Source organism: Bubalus kerabau, chromosome 1 (genome assembly GCF_029407905.1).
Source record: "Bubalus kerabau isolate K-KA32 ecotype Philippines breed swamp buffalo chromosome 1, PCC_UOA_SB_1v2, whole genome shotgun sequence".
Classification (NCBI taxonomy): domain Eukaryota; kingdom Metazoa; phylum Chordata; class Mammalia; order Artiodactyla; family Bovidae; genus Bubalus; species Bubalus kerabau.
This window is the reverse complement of record NC_073624.1, coordinates 135,663-154,200: the sequence shown is the minus strand read 5'-3', so window position 1 is coordinate 154,200 and position 18,538 is coordinate 135,663. Positions and strand designations below refer to the sequence as shown.

The window sequence follows — 18,538 nt, the reverse complement described above, 5'->3', positions numbered from 1 at the left end:
GGGGCCCCTGTACCTAGACACATGCCCTCCACACATCCCGTTCACACATCCAACCAGCAAGACTGCTTCTGGCTGCAAGTAACAGACAAGCCAGTAGCCACGGTTTAGAAGGCTGGTTTGTCTTCTCACACTATGAGCTCCGGAGGGACATGGCTGGGGACGCTGATTAGCAGCTGCACAGTGCTGGTCAGGGCCAGCGATGACACAGCATCATCCTCACCATCTCCAAGGATGATGCTGAACAAGACCCTGGGCTCCAGCAGATGCCCTGAGCTTTCTCTGACAAGGATCCTTGGTTACACACCCTTCTCGGGCCAATCACTGGATTGTGAGTGGCTAAGACTGGCTTCCACTCTCCTGGGACTAGGAGAGGCTACACCTGAGAGGTCAAGGGGTCTCAGCCCACCAACAAAAGGGTGGACTCCATCAGTAGAAAGGGGATGGCTGTTTGGTCCACCATGAAGACAGCATACCCACTTTGGGGTCCTGAGCACAGCACTCTTCTCACTCAACCATGAGTGAGCAGGGGGCCCTGATATCAGTACACACACAGGTGGCCCGTGAGGGCTACACGCCACTGTGCAGATGTGTGCAGTGGGCAGTCAGGGGACGCTTTCTTCAGAGAAGGTGCCAGACAGTGTCAAGGATGGGCATCTTGGCCAGCTGCCAGGGCTAAGGGACGAGGGCATGGGTGAGGCATGGCAGGCTACCCGAGGAGTCTGGGTTCTGAGCACAACGGGAAGCCTGCAGTTCTGAGCAGATGGAGCCAAACCGGCACGTCTCTTAAGCGATTACTTTGGTGGAGAATGGCTCCTGCGAGGGCAGAAGTGAAGCCAGGAGACTGCAAACGTGTGCAGGCAGGCAGAAACCTCGGAGCTCTGGAGGAGGCGCTGGGGGCCGAGGGCGGCCTCTGGAGCTGCTGCTGTGCCTTCTGGGCGCGGGGCCCCCAGCCCACGTCATCACGCCGGCTGACCACTCCACCATGCAGGATGCGCGGCTCCTCACCCAACTGCAGACAGGCTTCTCAGAGCCAGGCAGGTCTGGCTCCTGTGCTTCTCTGCCGGGGAAAACCTGGCTCTTTAGGGCAGGTGCTGTGTTCTCAGAGTCTGGTCTCCGCCACTCTCTTGCCCCCTCCCCACCCTCCCCGGGTGCTGCTCCGGTGAACACTGTGCTGCACTCGCCGCCACGCTTGTGTGCACTGACACAAGCGATCTCCAGGGGGAGGAAGGCGGCCGTCTCTCGGGCTGGGCGACCTCAGGCAAGTCGCTGGACTCTCCATGCCTCAGGCTCCACATGTGTAACAGGGAGAAAAACACCTAGCTCAGGGCTCTCACAAGGATCACACAAATTATCACACAAGTGTCAGCTGGTGTTATTAGAGTTCTCGGGTACAAACCACCTCTACACCCCCACTGCACAGCCAGGAACCCCAGATGGCCTCCATCTGCGCCCTCAGGGCTGGAACTCGGGGCAGTGGCAGCAGGACGGCCGGGGGGTGCAGCTGGGCTGGCAGCAGACCTGCAGGGTGGGGTCCTCTCCCCGCGCCATCTGGCTGGGTCCGAAGGTCATGGCAGCATCAAACTGGGCCTTGAGCAGCTCAAGTTGCTTCATTGCCTGCAGCGCCTCTGGGGCAACCTCATCCACACTGTCCAGAAGGTTGTAGTTCTCACCAGGGTCCTCAGACAGGTCAAACAGCAGCGGGGGCTCATGGGCAGTCAGAGGACTAGAGGCGTGGCAGGCAGGGTCCGCAGTGGTGTCGCTGTGGACAGAGCCTGGGGAGGGGCGCACATCTGTGCACAGGGCAGGGGGGCTGGGCTCGGGGGCTGGGAGGGGTGGGCGGGGCTGGGGGAGGGGAGGTTACCCTGGGTAAAGAAGTGTGCCTTGTACTTCCCGCTCCGCACAGCAAAGACCCCTCGGACCTCATCCGGGTAGGCCGAGTAGAAGAAGAGGGTGTGCCGGGGGCTCTGGAGGCAGAGTCGGGGGGTCTGCACGTGCCCAGCACTGTCTTCTGGGCAGACACTGGCTCCCTGCCCACCCAGAAGCCCTCGGCCAGCACCTCTAGGATGCAGCTCGACAGCTGGTCCACCTGGCCCCAGGGACTTCAGGGGCTGCCCACACCCGCTTCTGGGGAGGGTGAGTGGCTGGTGGGGGCGGGGGGAAGGGAGGTCAGGATGGGGGTCGGGGGAGCTGTGGCTATGTGCTCACGGGCCATACCTTGCCTGTGCCCAACAGCAGGGGGCTGAGGTCAACGCCATCCAAGGTGATATTGGGTAGTTGGGCCCCCGCCAGGGCTGCCAGGGTGGGCAGCAGGTCCAGGGAGCTGGCCAGCTCATGGGTCACACCTGGGAGTAGAGGGCTGTACAGTCACTCCATTTGTGATCAGGGCCGGGAAGATGGGACCAAGAGTCCAGGAGCAGAAGGCCTGAAAACTGACCGGGAGCGATGTGACCTGGCCAGAAGGCCAAGGCAGGCTCTCGGACGCCCCCTTCGAAAGTGGTTCCCTTTCCGCATCGCAGGAGGCCAGAGCAGCCACCATGGGACATCCGCATCGTCTCAGGCCTGGGACACACGGGGAGGACGTCAGCAATGAGGAGCCCAGGGTTTCTAGCCGGCCTCGGGGACCCCAGCCCCAGACCGATATGTCACACATTTTGCACAGAAATGGCCAGCACGTGTCTGTCCACTCCCTGTCCTCCCAAGACCAGCACCTCCATGTACTCACAGCTGCCAGGCTCCCACATGCACCCAGGTGTCACTGTATATGGCCAACGACTCCCAAGACCCCCTTAGCCCACTAGGTTCTTGGCCAGCATCAACATGGGAAGACCCAGGGCCCTGTGTGGGGTTGACCAGCAGCCCCCTGCCCCTGCTGAGTACCCGTTGTCCGCAGTGAAGAAGACGAGCGTCTCTCCAAGCAGCCCCAGGTCTCCCACAGCTGTCAACAGGGCCCCCACAGCCGCATCCAGCTCCATCAGGGAGTCCCCAAATGGCCCTCGGCCTGAGTGCCCTGGAAAGCTCTGCCCACTGAACTGGGGGTAGTGGGTGTGCTGAGGATGGAGACTGGAGTTAGCACCAGGTAGGCGCCGCGGGGAGCCCGGGCGGGGGGGCCACGGTCACTCACATGGGAGGCGTAGTACAGGAAGAATGGGCGGCCTTGGTGTTGGGCATCAGTCATGAGGTCACGGGCAAAAGCCACGTAGCGGGCCTCGAGTCCAGGCAGCCAAGGGGGCTGTGCCTCCACCGACAGGTTGGCCAACAGTGGGATAGGGACCAGGCCCTGGTCACAGATGCCTTCGCAGGGGGTGGCCGGCGGGAAGCAGGTCAGGTTCTGGCAAGGGCCCTGAGGGAGCAGCTCCTTCAGTGGTTTAGACTGTGGGGTGGGGCTCTGGGGTCAAGGGGAAGGATCCTGGTGGTTCCTACCTGGTCATGGGAGTACGGGATGCCCAGGAATCGATGGAAGCCGTGGTGGGGGGGCAGAAAGGCCCCCTCAGGCCCCACCCCAAGGTGCCACTTGCCAGCTATCCCTGTGAGGTAGCCTTGGGCAGCCAGGACCTCAGCCAAGGTCACCTCCTCCAGGGGCAGGCCCCCTCGGGAGCTGGGCTCCAGAACTCCAGGGTACAAGCCCATCCGAACTGGGAGTCGGCCGGTTAGGAGGGCAGCCCTGCAGGGCAAGTCAGAGTCCATGCGACAGGGCAAAACCAAGATGCAGATAAGGGGAGAGAGGAGAAAAACAGAGACGTGAATTTCTCCATAGCGACAGAGACCCTGCTCCTCCCTCTGCACTCCGGAGTGAATCTGGGAGGAACCTAACAGTCAGGGGTGAGGGCTCTAGGTTCCCTTCCTCACCGGGAGGGTGTGCACAGAGACACAGGCACGTAGAAGTCTGTGAACCGCAGACCCCCTGCGGCCAACTGGTCCAGATTGGGGGTGGTGGAGCTGGGGTGCCCATAGGAGCCCAGGTCCCCGTAGCCCAGGTCATCAGCAAAGATCAGCAGGATGTTAGGTGGGCTGGCAGCAGCCAGACCTGCGGCCAAGGCCAGAGTGAGGGTCCACAGAGCCTCCATGGCTCATCGCACAGGCCTGTAACAGAGACCCTTGGGAGAGAAGGCAAACTGGCTCCCGCAAGCTCTAACTCGGAGACCCCAGATTTGAGCGCTACCCACTCCCCAGACCCGGACATTAACCTCCCCCAAGAACCCAGGCTCAGGCACTACCCTCCGCTGAAACCCCAGACCCAAATACTCCCTCGACGGAGGCAACCCCTTTCCAGATGCCTCGGCACCCGGAGACCCTCCACCCCAACAAAACCCAGGAGCCTGTAGCCCGGGATCTAACTCCCTGGAGACCCTAAAGGGCCAGGACACGTTCAGACTCTCAGGCGGAGATGTGACCCTCTTCTGCTAAAGGTCCCGCCTAGGCTCGTGGTCAGGGGGCAGAAGTCCCAGAACACTGACCCGCGGGGGCCCACGAAGCGGGACAAAAGCAGCTCAGGGCCGAGGAGGGGGAAAGTGCAGGACACCAGCCAGCCGGGGCCCTCGGGCGCTTCCGCCTCGGCCCGGCCTTGCCCCGCCCCGCCCCCTGACCTGTGACTCCCGCGCGGCCCGCCCCGGGGCGGGGCACGGCGCTGGGGGGCGGGGCACGGCGCTGGGGGGGCGGGGCACGGCGCTGGGGGGGCGGGGCCTCTTCCGACCGGGGCGGGGCACGGCGCTGGGGGGGCGGGGCACGGCGCTGGGGGGGCGGGGCCTCTTCCGACCGGGGCGGGGCGGGGCGGGGTCTCGGCTGGGCGGTGGGCGGCGGGTGCGCCCGGGTTTGCGCCCCGAGGCCTTCGGCGCTGGGGGCGGGCGGCGCGTGAGCTGCGCGCAGGAGGGATCCTAGTGTTGGCGCTCGGCGCGCTAGTGTTCCTTAAAGGCCCCGAGCCTGGAGAGTGTGGAATGAGCAAATCAGAACCGAAACCGTGGAGTCCGCGGGCTGCTGGCTTTTCCTTCAACGCTATGTTTGGTGTTTTATTGAAACAGATCAAAAATTCTTTCCAACCTTTCCCCCTCCGTTTGTGTGTGTGTGGGTGTGGTGGCGGTGTGATGGGCCGTATGTGTGTCTGTGTGTGTGGTGTGTGTGTGGTGTGTGTGTGTGGTGTATTTGTGATGTGTGTGTGGTGTGTGTGTGTGTGGTGGAGGTGTGATGGGGCGTGTGTGTGGTGTGTGTGTGTGTGTGTGTGTGTGTGTGTGTGTGTGTGTGTCGGGCAGGGGGGTGGCGGGGCATCTGGAGGGCGGTGTCGTCTCTGCATCCATCCGGGTCACACCAGTGGGAAGGGCTCATCCACAGAGTTGCCGGTCCTGGCCCTGTCACTGGACAGCCTTGTATGAATGACTTCACGGTTTTGGTCCCCAGATTGTTTAGCTGTTTCAAAGTAAGAGAGCGCCCCACGAGGCGGTTAGGCGGGTATCTTACTCAGTGTAACTAAACACCCCAAGGTCAGTGCCTCCCGGAGAGTGCCTCCCCACAGCAAGTGCCTCCCCACAGCAGCTCCCGTAGGACATCTCTTCCCTGGAACCCTCCCCGGGGCAGCTCTCTGGCCTCAGGCTCCCCAACAGGGTCGGACCTCAGGACCACCAGGATGTGGGCTGCTGTTGCAGAGGGTTTCTCATAGTTCCTGTCCCTGGAGCCAGCGGGAGCATGGACAGGGTCCTTGTAAGGCCTCTGGTCACTGGGGTGGGGCCAAGACACAGCTTCCACTGAAGCCCAGCTGTGGAGCTGGCATTTTCCTGGTGAAAGATGAAAGCCAAGACTAGAGGCAGTACGAAGGAGCAAAATTTGAAGGGCAGGGATCTCCCTGAGACGGGGCTGGGCTCCAGGCTGCTGCTGGCCTCATTGGGAATGGAAGGGGCTCCTGTGAACCATCCCCTTGGTGTCACACTCCAGTATGGGTCCTGTGCCTGTGCGTGGGAGCAGTATGGGGTGGGTGGCCAGGACAGAAAGTTTTTCCATGGCCCAGAAATCTTTGAACCTGTAATTGGAACTATCACAGCTGGTTGGCGCTGTGAATTGGAGTTTAAAAGGAATCAGCCAAAGGCTCTTTCTTCCCTTTCTGCTGCAAGCTGGGAACTACCCTTATTCTCCAGGAGAGCCGGCCTGCTGCTGTAATGTTATGCAAATGGCCGACACTTTCCCCTGCAGACTCTGGAGGTTGCTCAGGCATGTGCCCACGGCAGGCAGCCCTGACCTCTGGGTGGGGAGAGGGCGCGTGTGCCTCCATCTATGTTTGTTCAAAGCTGAGCTCTGTGGGCATCCGAGTCTTTCCGTGATTGTGGGCCTTTCTTGGCATTGCTGTGGGAGCCGGCAGGAGGGTCAGCTTGGGACAGAGCCCCGGTGGGAGGCAGCCTGCCAGGGTGTGGGAAGTGGCTCTGGACATTGTTAATTTGGAACTAACACCCACAGTTAAGAGAGGGGCCTTGTGAGCCGTGCCGGTCTGGTCTTTCTACACCTGGAACAAGGGAGGGGCCTCCATTTCCTGGGCCTGCCGGGGGGCTGGTGCAGCACTTGGCCCATTTGAAGGTATTCTGTGGCGGTACCTGGGAATTGCTGATGTCAGGGATCCAGGACGCCAAGGGGCCTGTGTGCAGGCCTCCACTTCCCCCCTTGGGTCTGCTCCCTCCTCTTTGGCCTCAACAACCATCATTCCTAACCCCAGGATATCGGAGGCAAAAGATCCTAAATCAGTCAGATCTAACAGGGAGCAGGTTCTGGGTTCAGATCCAGGGGCTCGGATGATGCTGAGTGTGCTCTCGTTTTTAAAACCAGGGTTCACAGCAGCCCATGTGAATGAAGCCAACCTGCTGGAAACCTCTTTGGTTTAATAGAGAAAAAGGCACCCAAAGACAGAGAGAGAGAGAAGTGTACTGTGCATGACCTGGTCAGGTGTCCCCCCGCTGTCCTCTGTGAGGGTCTGAAGACAGCGACCTGCGCTCTGGAGTCGAGGGGGGAGCAGCGGCACGCTTTAGACTCCGGGGAGCTGGCTACTGCAGGGCAGCAGGGGCCGATGGCATGGCCTCAGAGATTTTTGGCTCCCTGGCCATCAAGTCATCCTCCGGGACAAACACAGAGGGTAGCACCAGTGGCTGCCGGGCTGGTGGTGGAAAGACCCTAGGTTTCGGGCACATGGCCCAGACTTGACTCACAGTGCAGCTCCGCGTCCAATTCCTGGACATGAGTCACTCACGGGCCTGGAGCTGCCGGAGGGAAAGACCTGGCGGAAACACCCAAGGCGGTACTAAGTCTTCTCCCTGGCCTCCCTGGAGGGAGGTATGGCCTTCAGCCAGGATGACCATACTCTAGGGGAAGGGACAGTCAGTTTCTCAGGGGTTGCTGGCCGCTAATTCTGAGTGAATACCACTTCCCAGACATTCTGATGCCCCCATAGTCCACTGATCAGAGAGGGCTTTGGAGGTCACACAAGACAAGCGTATGGGGCCACGGTCCATCTCACCGTGGATGCGGTGATTATGTGAATTTATTTTGTATTAATTTCCCTGGTTCTTAAGCATATCATTCTAATACATGTATTGAGCAGCAGGCCAATGCAACACTACCTGCTGATCTAGACAAGGACTCAAGGTTGTAGGCCCAAAGCGAGGCTCCTGGGGTTCCCCTCCTGTAACAGCTGAGGAAACACTAGCTACCTTGACGGATAAAACCCCCAAATCTCAGTGACTTAACACAACAGATATTTACTTCTTGGTCACAGAAAATCCAGTTTGCAACATAAGCAGAAATAGGGGTGGGTGAGTCTCTGCTCCATGTAAGAATTTAGGGACCCATAGAAGAGGAAGTAGGGGCTTCCCTGGTAGCTGAGGAACTGTGCCATTTTTGACTCATGGATTTAAGATCATCCTGGATGCAGAAGGCTAAATAGAGAGCAGGCAGGATAAGAAGGAGGTATTTACTGATTAGGCCTAGGAGTGGCCGCGTTTCCAGAACTCTTGACTTGGCCCTACCTAGATGCAAAAGGAGCTGGGAAATACAGACTCAGAGGGATGGTCTGTTGGAGTCAGCAGGTGGGATATCAGCTTTAGGACATCTCAGTTTGCTGAATGTGGCAAAAAGTAAATCCCTGGGGACTAGTTCTGTGGAGCTGCTGAGGGAGAGTGTATCTCTAGGAGCTCAGGCTAGATGCTTCTTTCAGGACTTCCGACGACTTTGCAGGCACTAACTCCATGTACCAAATCCCTTTCAGCTCAAAGCACTCGTACATGGGTCCGTGCTCTATACCTAAACCCTGACTTTTACAGTTAGTGAGATGAGAGGTCGAGGAACTGGGAGGCCATAGTGTGAGGGATCCCTTGGAGAGACATGGGCGATGTCAGAACGTGGGGTGAGAGACAGCCTGTCGCCACAGTTCCCAGTGAGGGGGAGGACATGGTTGGCCAAGGGGGGCTGTTTGGTCACTGCTCTATTCCTAGTGCCTCACCCGCATGTTTTGGTGTGTGTTTGTGAGTAATCAACATTTTAAATGCAGGACGTCCTTTTGTTCAGTTACCCATCACTAAGCATTCCTACGTGCTGACTGCTGCGACGGAACACAAAAATCAGATTTCCAACAACACGATCGAAGCGCCTCTGCTGTGAAACACTCGGAAATGCTGCTGTTGCTGTTCAGCCGCTCAGTCGTGTCCGACGCTTTGCGACCCCATGGACTGCAGCACACCAGGCTTCCCTGTCCTTCACTGTCTCCCAGAGTTTGCCCAAACTCATGTCCATTGAGTCAGTGATGCATCCAACCCTCATCCTCTGACTCCGCCTTCTCCTCCTGCCCTCAATCTTTCCCAGCATCAGGGTCTTCTCCAGTGTCAGCTCTACGCATTAGGTGGCCTCAACTTGAGCATCAGTCCTTCCAATGAGTACTCAGGGTTGATTTCCTTTAGGATTAACTGGTTTGATCTCCTTGCTGTCCAAGGGACTCTCTTCTCCAGCACCACAGTTTGAAAACATCTATTCTTTGGTGCTCAGCCTTCTTTACGGTCCAACTCTCACACCTGTACACTGGAAAAACCATAGCTCTGACTATATGGACCTTTGTCAGCAAAGTGATGTCTCTGCTTTTTTTTTTACGGCTTCCCCCAGCGGTTCAGACAGTTAAGAATCTGCCTGCAACGCAGGAGACCCGGGTTTGATCCATGGGTGGGGAAGATCCCCTGGAGAAGGGAATGGCAGCCCACTTGAGTATTCTTGCTTGAAGAATTCCATGGACAGAGAAGCCTGGTGGGCTACAGTTCACGGTGTTGCAAAGAGTTGGACATGACTGAGTGACTAATACTTTCACTTTCACCACTTTTTAATACTCTGTCTAGGTTTGTCATCGCTTTTTTTCCCAAGGAGCAAGCATCTTTAATTTCATGGCTGCAGTCACCATCTGACATGACTTTGGAGCCCAAAAAAATAAAATCTGTCACTGTTTCCATTTTTTCCCCATCTATTTGTCATGAAGTGATGGAAAGGGATGCCATGATCTTAGTTTTTTGAATGTTGAATATCAAGCTAGCTTTTTCACTCTTCTCTTTCACCTTCATCAAGAGGCTCTTTAGTTCCTCTTTGCTTTCTGCCATTAGGGTGGTATCGTTTGCATATCTGAGGTCGTTGATATTTCTCCCGGCAACCTTGATGCCAGCTTGTGGCTCATCCAGCGGGGCATTTCGCATGATGTACTCTACATAGAAGTTAAATAAGCAGGGTGACAATATACAGCCTTGACATACTCCTTTCCCAGTTTGGAACCAGTCTGTTGTTCCATGTCCGGTTCTAACTGTTGCTTCTTGATCTGCATACAGGTTTCTCAGGAGGCAGGTCAGGTGGTCTGGTATCCCCAGCTCTTTCAGAATTTTCCAGTTTGTCGTGATCTACACACTCAAACGCTTTAGCATAGTCAACGAAGCAGAAGTTGATGTTTTTCTGGAATTCTCTTGCTTTTTGTATGATCCAATGGATGTTGGCAATTTGATCTCTGGTTCCTCTGCCTTCTCTAAATCCAGCGTGTATACTGGAAGTTCTCGATTCACATACTGTTGAAGCCTAGCTTGAAGGATTTTGAGTATTACCTTGCTAGCATGTGAAATTGCAATAAGGAGTTCATGACCTGAGCCACAGTCAGCTCCAGGTCTTGTTTATGCTGACTGTATAGAGCTTCTCCATCTTTGGCTGCAAAGAATATAAACAATCTGATTTCAGTGTTGACCATCTGGTGATGTCCATGTGTACAGTCCTCTCTTGTGTTGTTGACAGACCAGCGTGCTCTGTCCAGTGCATTCTCTTGGCAAAACTGTTGGCCTTTGCCCTGTTTCATTTTGTACTCAAAGGCCAAACTTGCCTGTTATTCCAGGTATCTCTCTTTTTTAAATTATATTTTATTCAAATATAATTAATTCACAATGTTTTAGGTATACAGCAGATTGATTCAGTTATAATACATAAAGACATATATATATATATATGTGTGTGTGTGTGTGTGTGTATGTTGTTGTTATGTAGTCATTCAGTCATATCCAGCTCTTTTGTGACTCCGTGGACTGAAGCCCGCCGGGCTCCTCTGTCCATGGGATTTCCCAGGCAAGAATACGGGAGTGGGTTGCCGTGCCCTCTTCCATCCAGGTATCTCTTGACATCCTACTTTTGTATTCCCATGTCCTGTGATGAAAAGGACTTCTTTTTTTGGTGTTAGTTCTAGACGGTCTTGGAGGTCTTCACAGAACTAGCTTTATGGTTATATTAGAATGTGTTCACTAGGCACCAGGTACATGGTGAGCATGTCACACCCATGTGCTCTCCTAACCTGCACCAGGGCCCAGGGGGAGCTGGAGCCACCTCGTCAGCCCCAGAGCAGGTGCCTGGCATGTGGCCTGAATGAGGAGGGAATGAAGCAAGTCCTACCATTGTCCCTAACACACCAGAGCTCACAGGGAGGCAGAGTGAAGCCAGGAAGCTTTCCCAGGCCACCAGGGTATCTGGTGGCTGAGCTGGGAATTTCCCAAGGCTGCAATCTTGGTCACTAGTGTCTATCGAGCTTCATTTCTGCCATGTGTCCCAAGCGTGGAGAAAGGGTTTCTTCCCTCAGCTACGAGCCTGAGCCTCCAGAACAGGATTCTCATCAGCCCTGTTGGGTCACATGCCCACTGTGGTGTTCCAAGTCCTGGTTTCTCCACTGACTCACCACATGCGACTTTGGACAAGGTGAGTTGTTTCTAATTTGCTCTGTTTCCTCATCTGTTACATGAGGACAGTAATGGGCTGGCTCAGTGATTTAGTGATGACTGAATGAGTTCATACACGTCATACACTTGGGATGACATGTAGTGCTCAAAAATCTGGGGAGTAATCTATTTTCATAATTATTACTATATATTTCTCTTTTATTTAAGCAGTTTTCATAAGGCTCTGTGGTGATCTCTCTGTGAAGAAGTCTCCATGTCAAGTTGTAGCCACTGTTGGTCCCCCAAGTTTGGAGTCTTAGTTATATTACCCTTTGGAGTCCCCAGGACCACCAAGCCAAGAAATTAACATGAAACAATTCCTGGGTTAGTTATTTTCCTCTGAGGGACACATCTAGGCTTCCCAGGCCCAGTTGAGTTCATAACCCCAAGTCACAAAACTGTCACAGAAAGAATCTACAGCCCCCCTGCAGTGAGCGAGTTGGTAGATACTACACATGAGATTAGACCACCAAAACTTTCACATATGTGAACTTTAAAGTAAATGTTTTAAAAATAGTTAAAGACAAAAGAAATCTTTTGTCAATGTAAAGAAAGAACAAGCAGATTTGATAATGTACTGAATACGGCTTGCAGAAATAAAATTTATGGTCACTGAAATTTAAAACTCTATGGGGGGGGGGGGAATAAAACCTATGGATGAGAGCTTCCCTGGTGGCTCAGAGGTTAAAGTGTCTGCCTGCAATGCGGGAGACCTGGGTTCGATCCCTGGGTCAGGAAGATCCCCTGGAGAAGGAAATGGCAACCCACTCCAGTATTCTTGCCTGGAGAATCCCATGGACAGAAGAGCCTGGTGGGCTACAGTCCATGGGGTCACAAAGAGTCAGACACGACTGAGTAACTTAATAACAGATTAAACTCAAACAGAATCAGTGAGATGGAAACCAGAAGTAGAAAAATTATCCAGAATACAGCACACACAGAGAAAAATCTTCAAAGTATTGAGAAAAAAATATTTTGTTAATTTAGCATTCTACACTGGCTAAATTATCACTCAAAATAAGGGTGAAATAAGACATTTCAAAGTCACTACTTTGTCACTACTTTCAGGAAGAAGAAAATTCAAGTCAGAAGGAAAGTGAGTGAAGAGTGGGTTGACATGTGACTCCACGAGCAACCACAACAGACTCGCTGGAGGCGAGAACGATGTGGACAAAGGCCTGAGGCTAAGGCTGAGCCCCTCTAGTGCAGGGAACGGGGAGGGGGACAGCCTTTACTTTGGGCTTTGTTAATCCCACATGTTACAAATCTAAGTGTATTTATGAAAATGATAGAAAGAATGTTTAACTCCAAAAACAAAGGGAGTTGAGGGAAAGAGGAATAAAGATAACGTGATCAATCAAAGGAAGAGCCCAAAGGGAGAAAAAGCAGCATAGACAAAAAAACAAAAAAATACTGACTGACAACACAAAATAAGAAGGCAAAAATCAGGTAAAACATAATAATCATCATAAAACACCATTAAAGGTTAATTTAAAAAATGGCTACACACACTACTTACCAGAAGCACATCTAAGAGTATAAAATGTAGAAAGAATAAAAGGAGAATGAGGGGAAAAGATATATGAGGTCAACACTCACAGAACAGTGCTGTGCCTAGGCTAAATATTGAAAAAAAATGAAGGCAAAAAGCATCATTAAGAACAAATAAGGTACCATATAATGATAAAAGGAATAATTTATCAGAAAGCTATAATAATTCTAAATCTGTTAGCATTAAAAACAAAGCCTGAAAAGACATATAAATCCCAAATTGGCAAAATTTCATGGAGAGGCTGCTAAAGTGGAATTTTATCCCACTTCTTTTAGTAATTTATAAATCAGGCAAAGGGAACATTGGAAAAGACATAGAATATTTGAAAAATACAATTAACAAACTTGATACAATGGAGGTATGATTTTATGTGTGTGTATATTGTTGGAGATATATATGGAGATACATATATATACACACACACAAACACACACACACACATACATATCTCCTTGCATCCAACAATTCCTATTGAATCACATCCATGGCAACCAGAAAGTCTTTATAAAATCAGTATTATTCAAATATACTCAAATATATTTATATTTGTATTTTTTTATATTTATTTTTTAACAAATAAATTATATTTGTATTTGTACTCAAATATACTCAAAGATCAGTATTATGCAGATCATCTTCTCTGACCATAACACAACAAAAAGAAATCAGTAGCTAAGGGCGAGTCCTTCCTCAAAAAGAAATAAATAAAAAGAAAGAAACCCAGTATACATTTGAAAGCTTAAAGTAGCATACTTTTCAGTAATCCCTAAAGCAAACAATACAATGGATATTAGAAAATCAACAAGGTGAAATTAAAAGTACTACTTATTAAGACTTAATGGAGGACTTCTCTGGTGGTCCATTGGCCAAGACTCCGAGTTCCCAATGCAGGGGCCTGGGTTCAATCCCTTCAGGGAACTGGATTCCACATGCCAGAACTAAGACCCGACTTAATGGACGTAACTAAAGTGGAACTTGGAAATTTATAACCTTAAACACTCATTGTCAGGGAAAAGAAAGACTAAAAATTGAATTCGGTACCCAGCTGAAGAAATTAGAAGAAGGATCCTAACAACAATCAAAGCGGTAGAAAGAAATAAACCGAAGAAAACAAAATAGAAATAGATTAGCAGAATGAAAAGTTGATTCTTCAGCAGAAGATTTGTATTCCTGGAAAAATAAAACTTATCAGACTTAGGATGAAATTGGACCTAAATGTACTGACAGATGTTAAATAACTTGAAGCAAACAAAACAAAACAGAAACCTAACCAGAAGCATCGCACCAGGTCCAGACAGAATACTCAGGCGTTCTGCCCCTACAACCTGCTCTGAGTTTGGAGAGGCTCTGCCCTGAACAGACAAAGTTGGGTGTGAACAGTTTGAAGATTAAAGTTCAGCAAATGTCCACTGAGCTCGGACTAAGCACGGGGCCTCAGACACAGGGGTGAACCAAATCAGGAAAGCTCCCGCCCCACGGGGAGCCTGCATCCTGGGGGGAAAGACAGGTCCTAGACCATAAGCAACAAGTGATTTCAGGGCAGGCAGACACTAGGGTGCTGTGGAGGGAAGACCAGAGTGGGGGCAGAGGAACAGCACAGGCGGGGAGACAGGCCCCTGGGGAGGGTCAGACGGCAGGATGCCCCCTGCCCCCCACCCCAGCCCTGTCATGGAAACCGGGCATGAGGCCAGGCCTGCGGGGCTTGCAGTAAGAGGGGGCTGTGGGCCAGGCCTCTGTAGGCAACAGCGAGAGGGCGGAAAAAGCTGGGATCTGGGTGAGGAAGTGGCCCAGGAGTGTGAAAGGAGGGCGTGGTGAGGGAGGGGGACGCGGCCTCACCAGGAGGGGCCCACAGGACGCTGCAGGTGGGGTGCTCTGCCCGCTGTGGGGCTGGGGTGCTTAGGACCTTGAGGGTGTGGGCACAGATGGCCTCTGCAGTGGCTGGGGGCCTGGGGGGCTACGGAGTGGTGGGCAGTGTTCCACTGGAGAGGTCTGACCCTGTGCCAGGCACGTTCCGGATGCTTTGCCCACATGAGCTTCCACAGGCCCTGGGCTTCAGAACCTGTGCTGGGAGGAAGTGGGGATGGGAGAACCATGAGTCTTTCTGGAATCTTAGCCCTGATGGAAGGGCCATGGGGTCTGGGGACTCCTTGCCTTCAAGGACTAAGACAGGAGGGCGGAGAGGCAGGGCTGGGCTGGGAGGTGCTGAGGATCCTGGGGTCTTTTATTCTCAACAAAATAGCCTGTCCCTGGGCCTCCTGCTCCATCAATCCACCAGGCTTCAGGGCCAGGAGGACATTCTGTGGGACAGGTGCTTCTGGGGGTTGGGATTTTTGCCATTTGCCAGGGTGGCGGTGGGTTGGGGAGTGGTGCCAGCTTGGAATTTGTTCATTAAGTGCCTATCTTTGGGCCAGGTGCTCTGTGGACCTGGCCCTGACACGGCAGGCCCAGTTGAGCCTGGAGACCAGGGATGTGTTGGTTGCTTCTCAGATGTGAGGTTTTCTCCTGAAACCGCGGCATTCATGGTACTGGGTGTATCAAGTCCAGTGGGCCCCTGGGGAGGCTGAAGGGGTCCCCATGAGGTCGTCTCGGTGGACAGGTGGGTGTCTGGCCACCCAGGTCAAGGGCAGGCTGCAGGGAGAGCCCGGAGGCCTGGGGCTGCTCTGAGGCTGGTTGTGGGGAGATGCAGCCTCCTTCTTCAGTCCCGTCGTGACTCTGGTGAATGTGGCCATGGCCGCACAGCTGCCACAGCGGGAGGGGGAGGGACACAGGGAGGGGCAGCTCTGGGTGACTCAGGGAGGGGAGACCAGGGGCAGGAAGACGGTGGAGACAGGGGGGCCGGGAAGCACTCGTTTCCTCTCTCCAGGGCTGGGCCACATGCTTCCCAAGGTGCTTCCTGCAGATAAGTGGGCTTCCAGCAGCCCCTTCCTGCTCCCCCTTCCCCTATCCCTCCCATCCGCCCCAGCCTCTGGGGACCCTCAGCTCCCCAACTCAGGCCAGGCCAGTGGCCTTGGGAAGAGCCTGAACATCCTGGGGTCATACTCCTAGGCAGGGAGGGTCCGCCCAGGCCTCGGAAGAAAGCAGCAGCAGACTGCAGACAGCGCTGGACTTACGCTCGGTGGGGTCAGTGGAGTTCCTAGGAGGCAGAGATTTTTCCTGGAGGGGTGGTGGCTGGGGAGGGAGAGAGCCCGGTTTCCCTCAGGAGTCAGGGCTGGTCCTGGGGAAGTGGGTCTTGCTCTGGGGGGACCAGAGGCTGTTCCAGGGGCGGAGCGGCGGGTACTGTGGGGCTCTTTGGGGTGGGGACTGTTCTCCAACGGGGTGTAAAGAACTGGTTTGTGTGGGGGTAGGGTGCTTCCAGGATGTCGGGGAAGGGTAGGGAGGTTTTCTGTGTGTCTGTGTGTGTGTGGGGGGGGCGGTTCATTCAAGTTTATTCCTGGGAGGCTCAGGGAGGGGATCCAGGGCTGCTCTTGGAGAAGGTGGGTGAGGCTGGGGTATTTTCTACCAGGACCAGAAGGTGTCCCCAGGCTGGGTTGTTCTGTGAAGGTTAGCAAGTGTGTCTTGTGAGAAGGGGAGCGGCCATGGGGGTCAGGGCCTGTTCTCTGGGGAGGAGTCCAGCACGGTGGGGGAGCTTTGTGGGAGTCAGAAGCTGTTTCTCGGGAAATCAGGGCTATTTCAACGTGAAGGGGCTGCTCGTTGCTTTTAAGAACCTTGAGGGCTCGGGTTTCCCAGCTCTGGGGTAGTTCTGTGAGGCTGACGAGTATTGGGGTGGGGGGGGAGCTGGCGCGCTCCAGTGGGGCGGTGGTGCCTGAGCTAGTTTCTTTACTGTGCTCCCCTCTCCTCCGCCTACTCATCACCCCCTCCCGCGTTGCCACGACAACGCGTAAAACTAAAATTCACTTCCCGGGTGCAGGTGGAGACTAGTAGCGCCCCCTCCCCTAAGCCCTGCGTCTTAGGTCGCGGCCCCATCCTGTTGTCGCTAAGGTGACCGGGGCGGGGGGCGGGTGACAGGCGTCGGAGCTAGGCGAACCAGGGGACCTGGGGAGGGGGCTGGAGGAGCGGCGGGCCTCAGAGTCCAGAGCGAACTCCCCAAACTCGGCTAGGGATGCGGGAGCCGCGAGCCGCGCTGAACACAGTTCGGCGAGGTCCTAAGGGTTAAGTTGGAGGGTTAAATGGTTCCGGTGGTGGGAGAGACCCCGGGGCTCTGAGGTCCCTGCCGTCCCACCCCCAGGACTGGGACCGGGTTGGTCCCTGTCATCTCCGGGTCTTGAGTAGGGTGGGGAGAGGGGGTCGGCAGAGTGGGGAGAAGCTGCCACCCCCGGAAATTAATTCTCCAGTTTTTCTCTCCCCTTCCTTCCCTGTCTCTGGTCCCAGTGCCCAAAGCGGCCCCCATCCCAGCTCCAAGACCCCCCGCCTCGCCGCATCTTCCCCGGTGGTCCACGGATGCTCTTCCGCAGCCGAAAGGCGGCGCGGTCCTCGCTGCTCAGCCACTCCCCCCACACCGAGGCCTAGGAGTCCCCACACCCCCAGCACAGCCCCCAGGGTCCCCACCCTGCAGCGAGGCCCTCGGCCTTAGCACGGACCTCCCTCCCCACCCCGGGACCCCAGACAATCCCCTTCGCCCTCGCCGGCCCTGAGCGTCCCGGCCCTCGCCGGCCCTGAGCGTCCCGGCCCCCGCCTCCGGCTCAGCCCCCTGCCACCCCCGCTTCCCTCCTGGCTCAGGCCCCCTCCCCCCGCCGCCCCCGCCCCCGGGGAAGGCAGGCGCCGAGCGGAGCCGGGGCCGATGCAGCTGAGCCGCGCCGCCGCCGCCGCCGCCGCCGCCGCCCCTGCGGAGCCCTCGGAGCCGCTGTCCCCGGCGCCGGCCCCGGCCCCGGCTCCCCCCGGCCCCCTCCCGCGCAGCGCGGCCGACGGGGCTCCGGTGGGGAGCCGGGGGGGGCCGGGGCGCGGCGAGGAGCCCCGGGGCGCCCAGCTCCCGGCCGCTAGCGGCCCCGGTCCGGGCGCGGGGATGGACGGCCCCGGGGCCAGCGCCGTGATCGTGCGCGTCGGCATCCCAGACCTGCAGCAGACGGTGAGCCTCGCTGCCCGGGTCCCGGCGGCACCCTCGCCCTGCTCTCGCGGCCCCCTACCCGCGCGCCGCGAGCGGTGCGCCGGAGACCCCGGCCCCGGCCACTCGCCCCTCCCCCGCCGCCTCCACCCGGACCCTCCCCGCAGCCGGGCGGAGGCGGGGCCCGGGGAAGCACCGCCCCCGGGGCGAGGCCTCGCGAGCGGGGCGCGGAGGCGGGGGTCCGCGGCCTCCGCTCCCGCGCCGGGACTCGGGCGGCGCCCCGGGCCTCCGTGCCCCGCTCTGGCCGGGAGGCCGGATCGGCTCACGACCGCGCTCCGCTACAGAAGTGCCTGCGCCTGGACCCGGCCGCGCCCGTTTGGGCCGCCAAGCAGCGCGTGCTCTGCGCCCTCAATCACAGCCTCCAGGACGCGCTCAACTACGGGCTCTTCCAGCCGCCCTCCCGGGGCCGCGCCGGCAAGTTCCTGGACGAGGAGCGGCTTCTGCAGGAATACCCGCCCAACCTGGACACGCCCCTGCCCTACCTGGAGGTGAGCAGCGGCCGGGAACGGGCAGAGCCCCGAGCTCCAGAGGGCGCGGCAGCGAGGGGCACGGACGCGGGGAGTTAGTGTGTACGGGGCGACTGAGGAGTGAGCCGCGTGCAGGCGCGCGGTCAGCAGCACGTGCGACGGGGTGTGAGCGGGCGTGAGTGCC

The 18,538-nt window shown here is 55.9% G+C and overlaps 2 protein-coding genes and 1 long non-coding RNA gene across 5 annotated transcripts in view; 1 reads left to right on the top strand and 2 right to left on the bottom strand.

Moving 5' to 3' along the window:
- Positions 1–1,265: 1,265 nt before the first annotated feature.
- On the bottom strand, positions 1,266–4,572 carry ARSA (arylsulfatase A). Of its 3 annotated transcripts, none has more exons than XM_055556604.1 (9): positions 4,455–4,572; positions 3,847–4,080; positions 3,421–3,661; positions 3,122–3,340; positions 2,878–3,047; positions 2,435–2,559; positions 2,215–2,342; positions 1,862–1,964; positions 1,266–1,772 (listed from the first exon to the last, which is right to left on the bottom strand). In XM_055556604.1, the coding sequence occupies exons 2-9, from the start codon at positions 4,062–4,064 to the stop codon at positions 1,453–1,455; spliced, it is 1,524 nt and encodes a 507-aa protein (XP_055412579.1). In that variant the 5' UTR covers positions 4,065–4,080; positions 4,455–4,572; the 3' UTR covers positions 1,266–1,452. The 3 variants fall into 3 exon arrangements, with proteins under 3 accessions (XP_055412579.1, XP_055412640.1, XP_055412707.1); XM_055556665.1 differs by having other exon boundaries at positions 3,847–4,024; positions 4,455–4,566; XM_055556732.1 differs by lacking the exon at positions 3,847–4,080 and having other exon boundaries at positions 4,455–4,554.
- A 645-nt stretch (positions 4,573–5,217) lies between these two features.
- On the bottom strand, positions 5,218–18,460 carry LOC129634338 (uncharacterized). Its single transcript, XR_008705587.1, has 3 exons — positions 18,370–18,460; positions 5,600–5,762; positions 5,218–5,397 (listed from the first exon to the last, which is right to left on the bottom strand). It is a non-coding gene; the product is annotated as an uncharacterized LOC129634338 (long non-coding RNA).
- SHANK3 (SH3 and multiple ankyrin repeat domains 3) overlaps positions 17,465–18,538 on the top strand; it is a 49,436-nt gene continuing 48,362 nt past the window's right edge. Inside the window, exons 1-2 of the mRNA XM_055556430.1 lie at positions 17,465–17,851; positions 18,172–18,375. Of these exons, the coding sequence (XP_055412405.1) occupies positions 17,567–17,851; positions 18,172–18,375 (489 nt within the window). The 5' untranslated portion in view covers positions 17,465–17,566. The remainder of the gene's footprint in view (positions 17,852–18,171; positions 18,376–18,538) is intronic.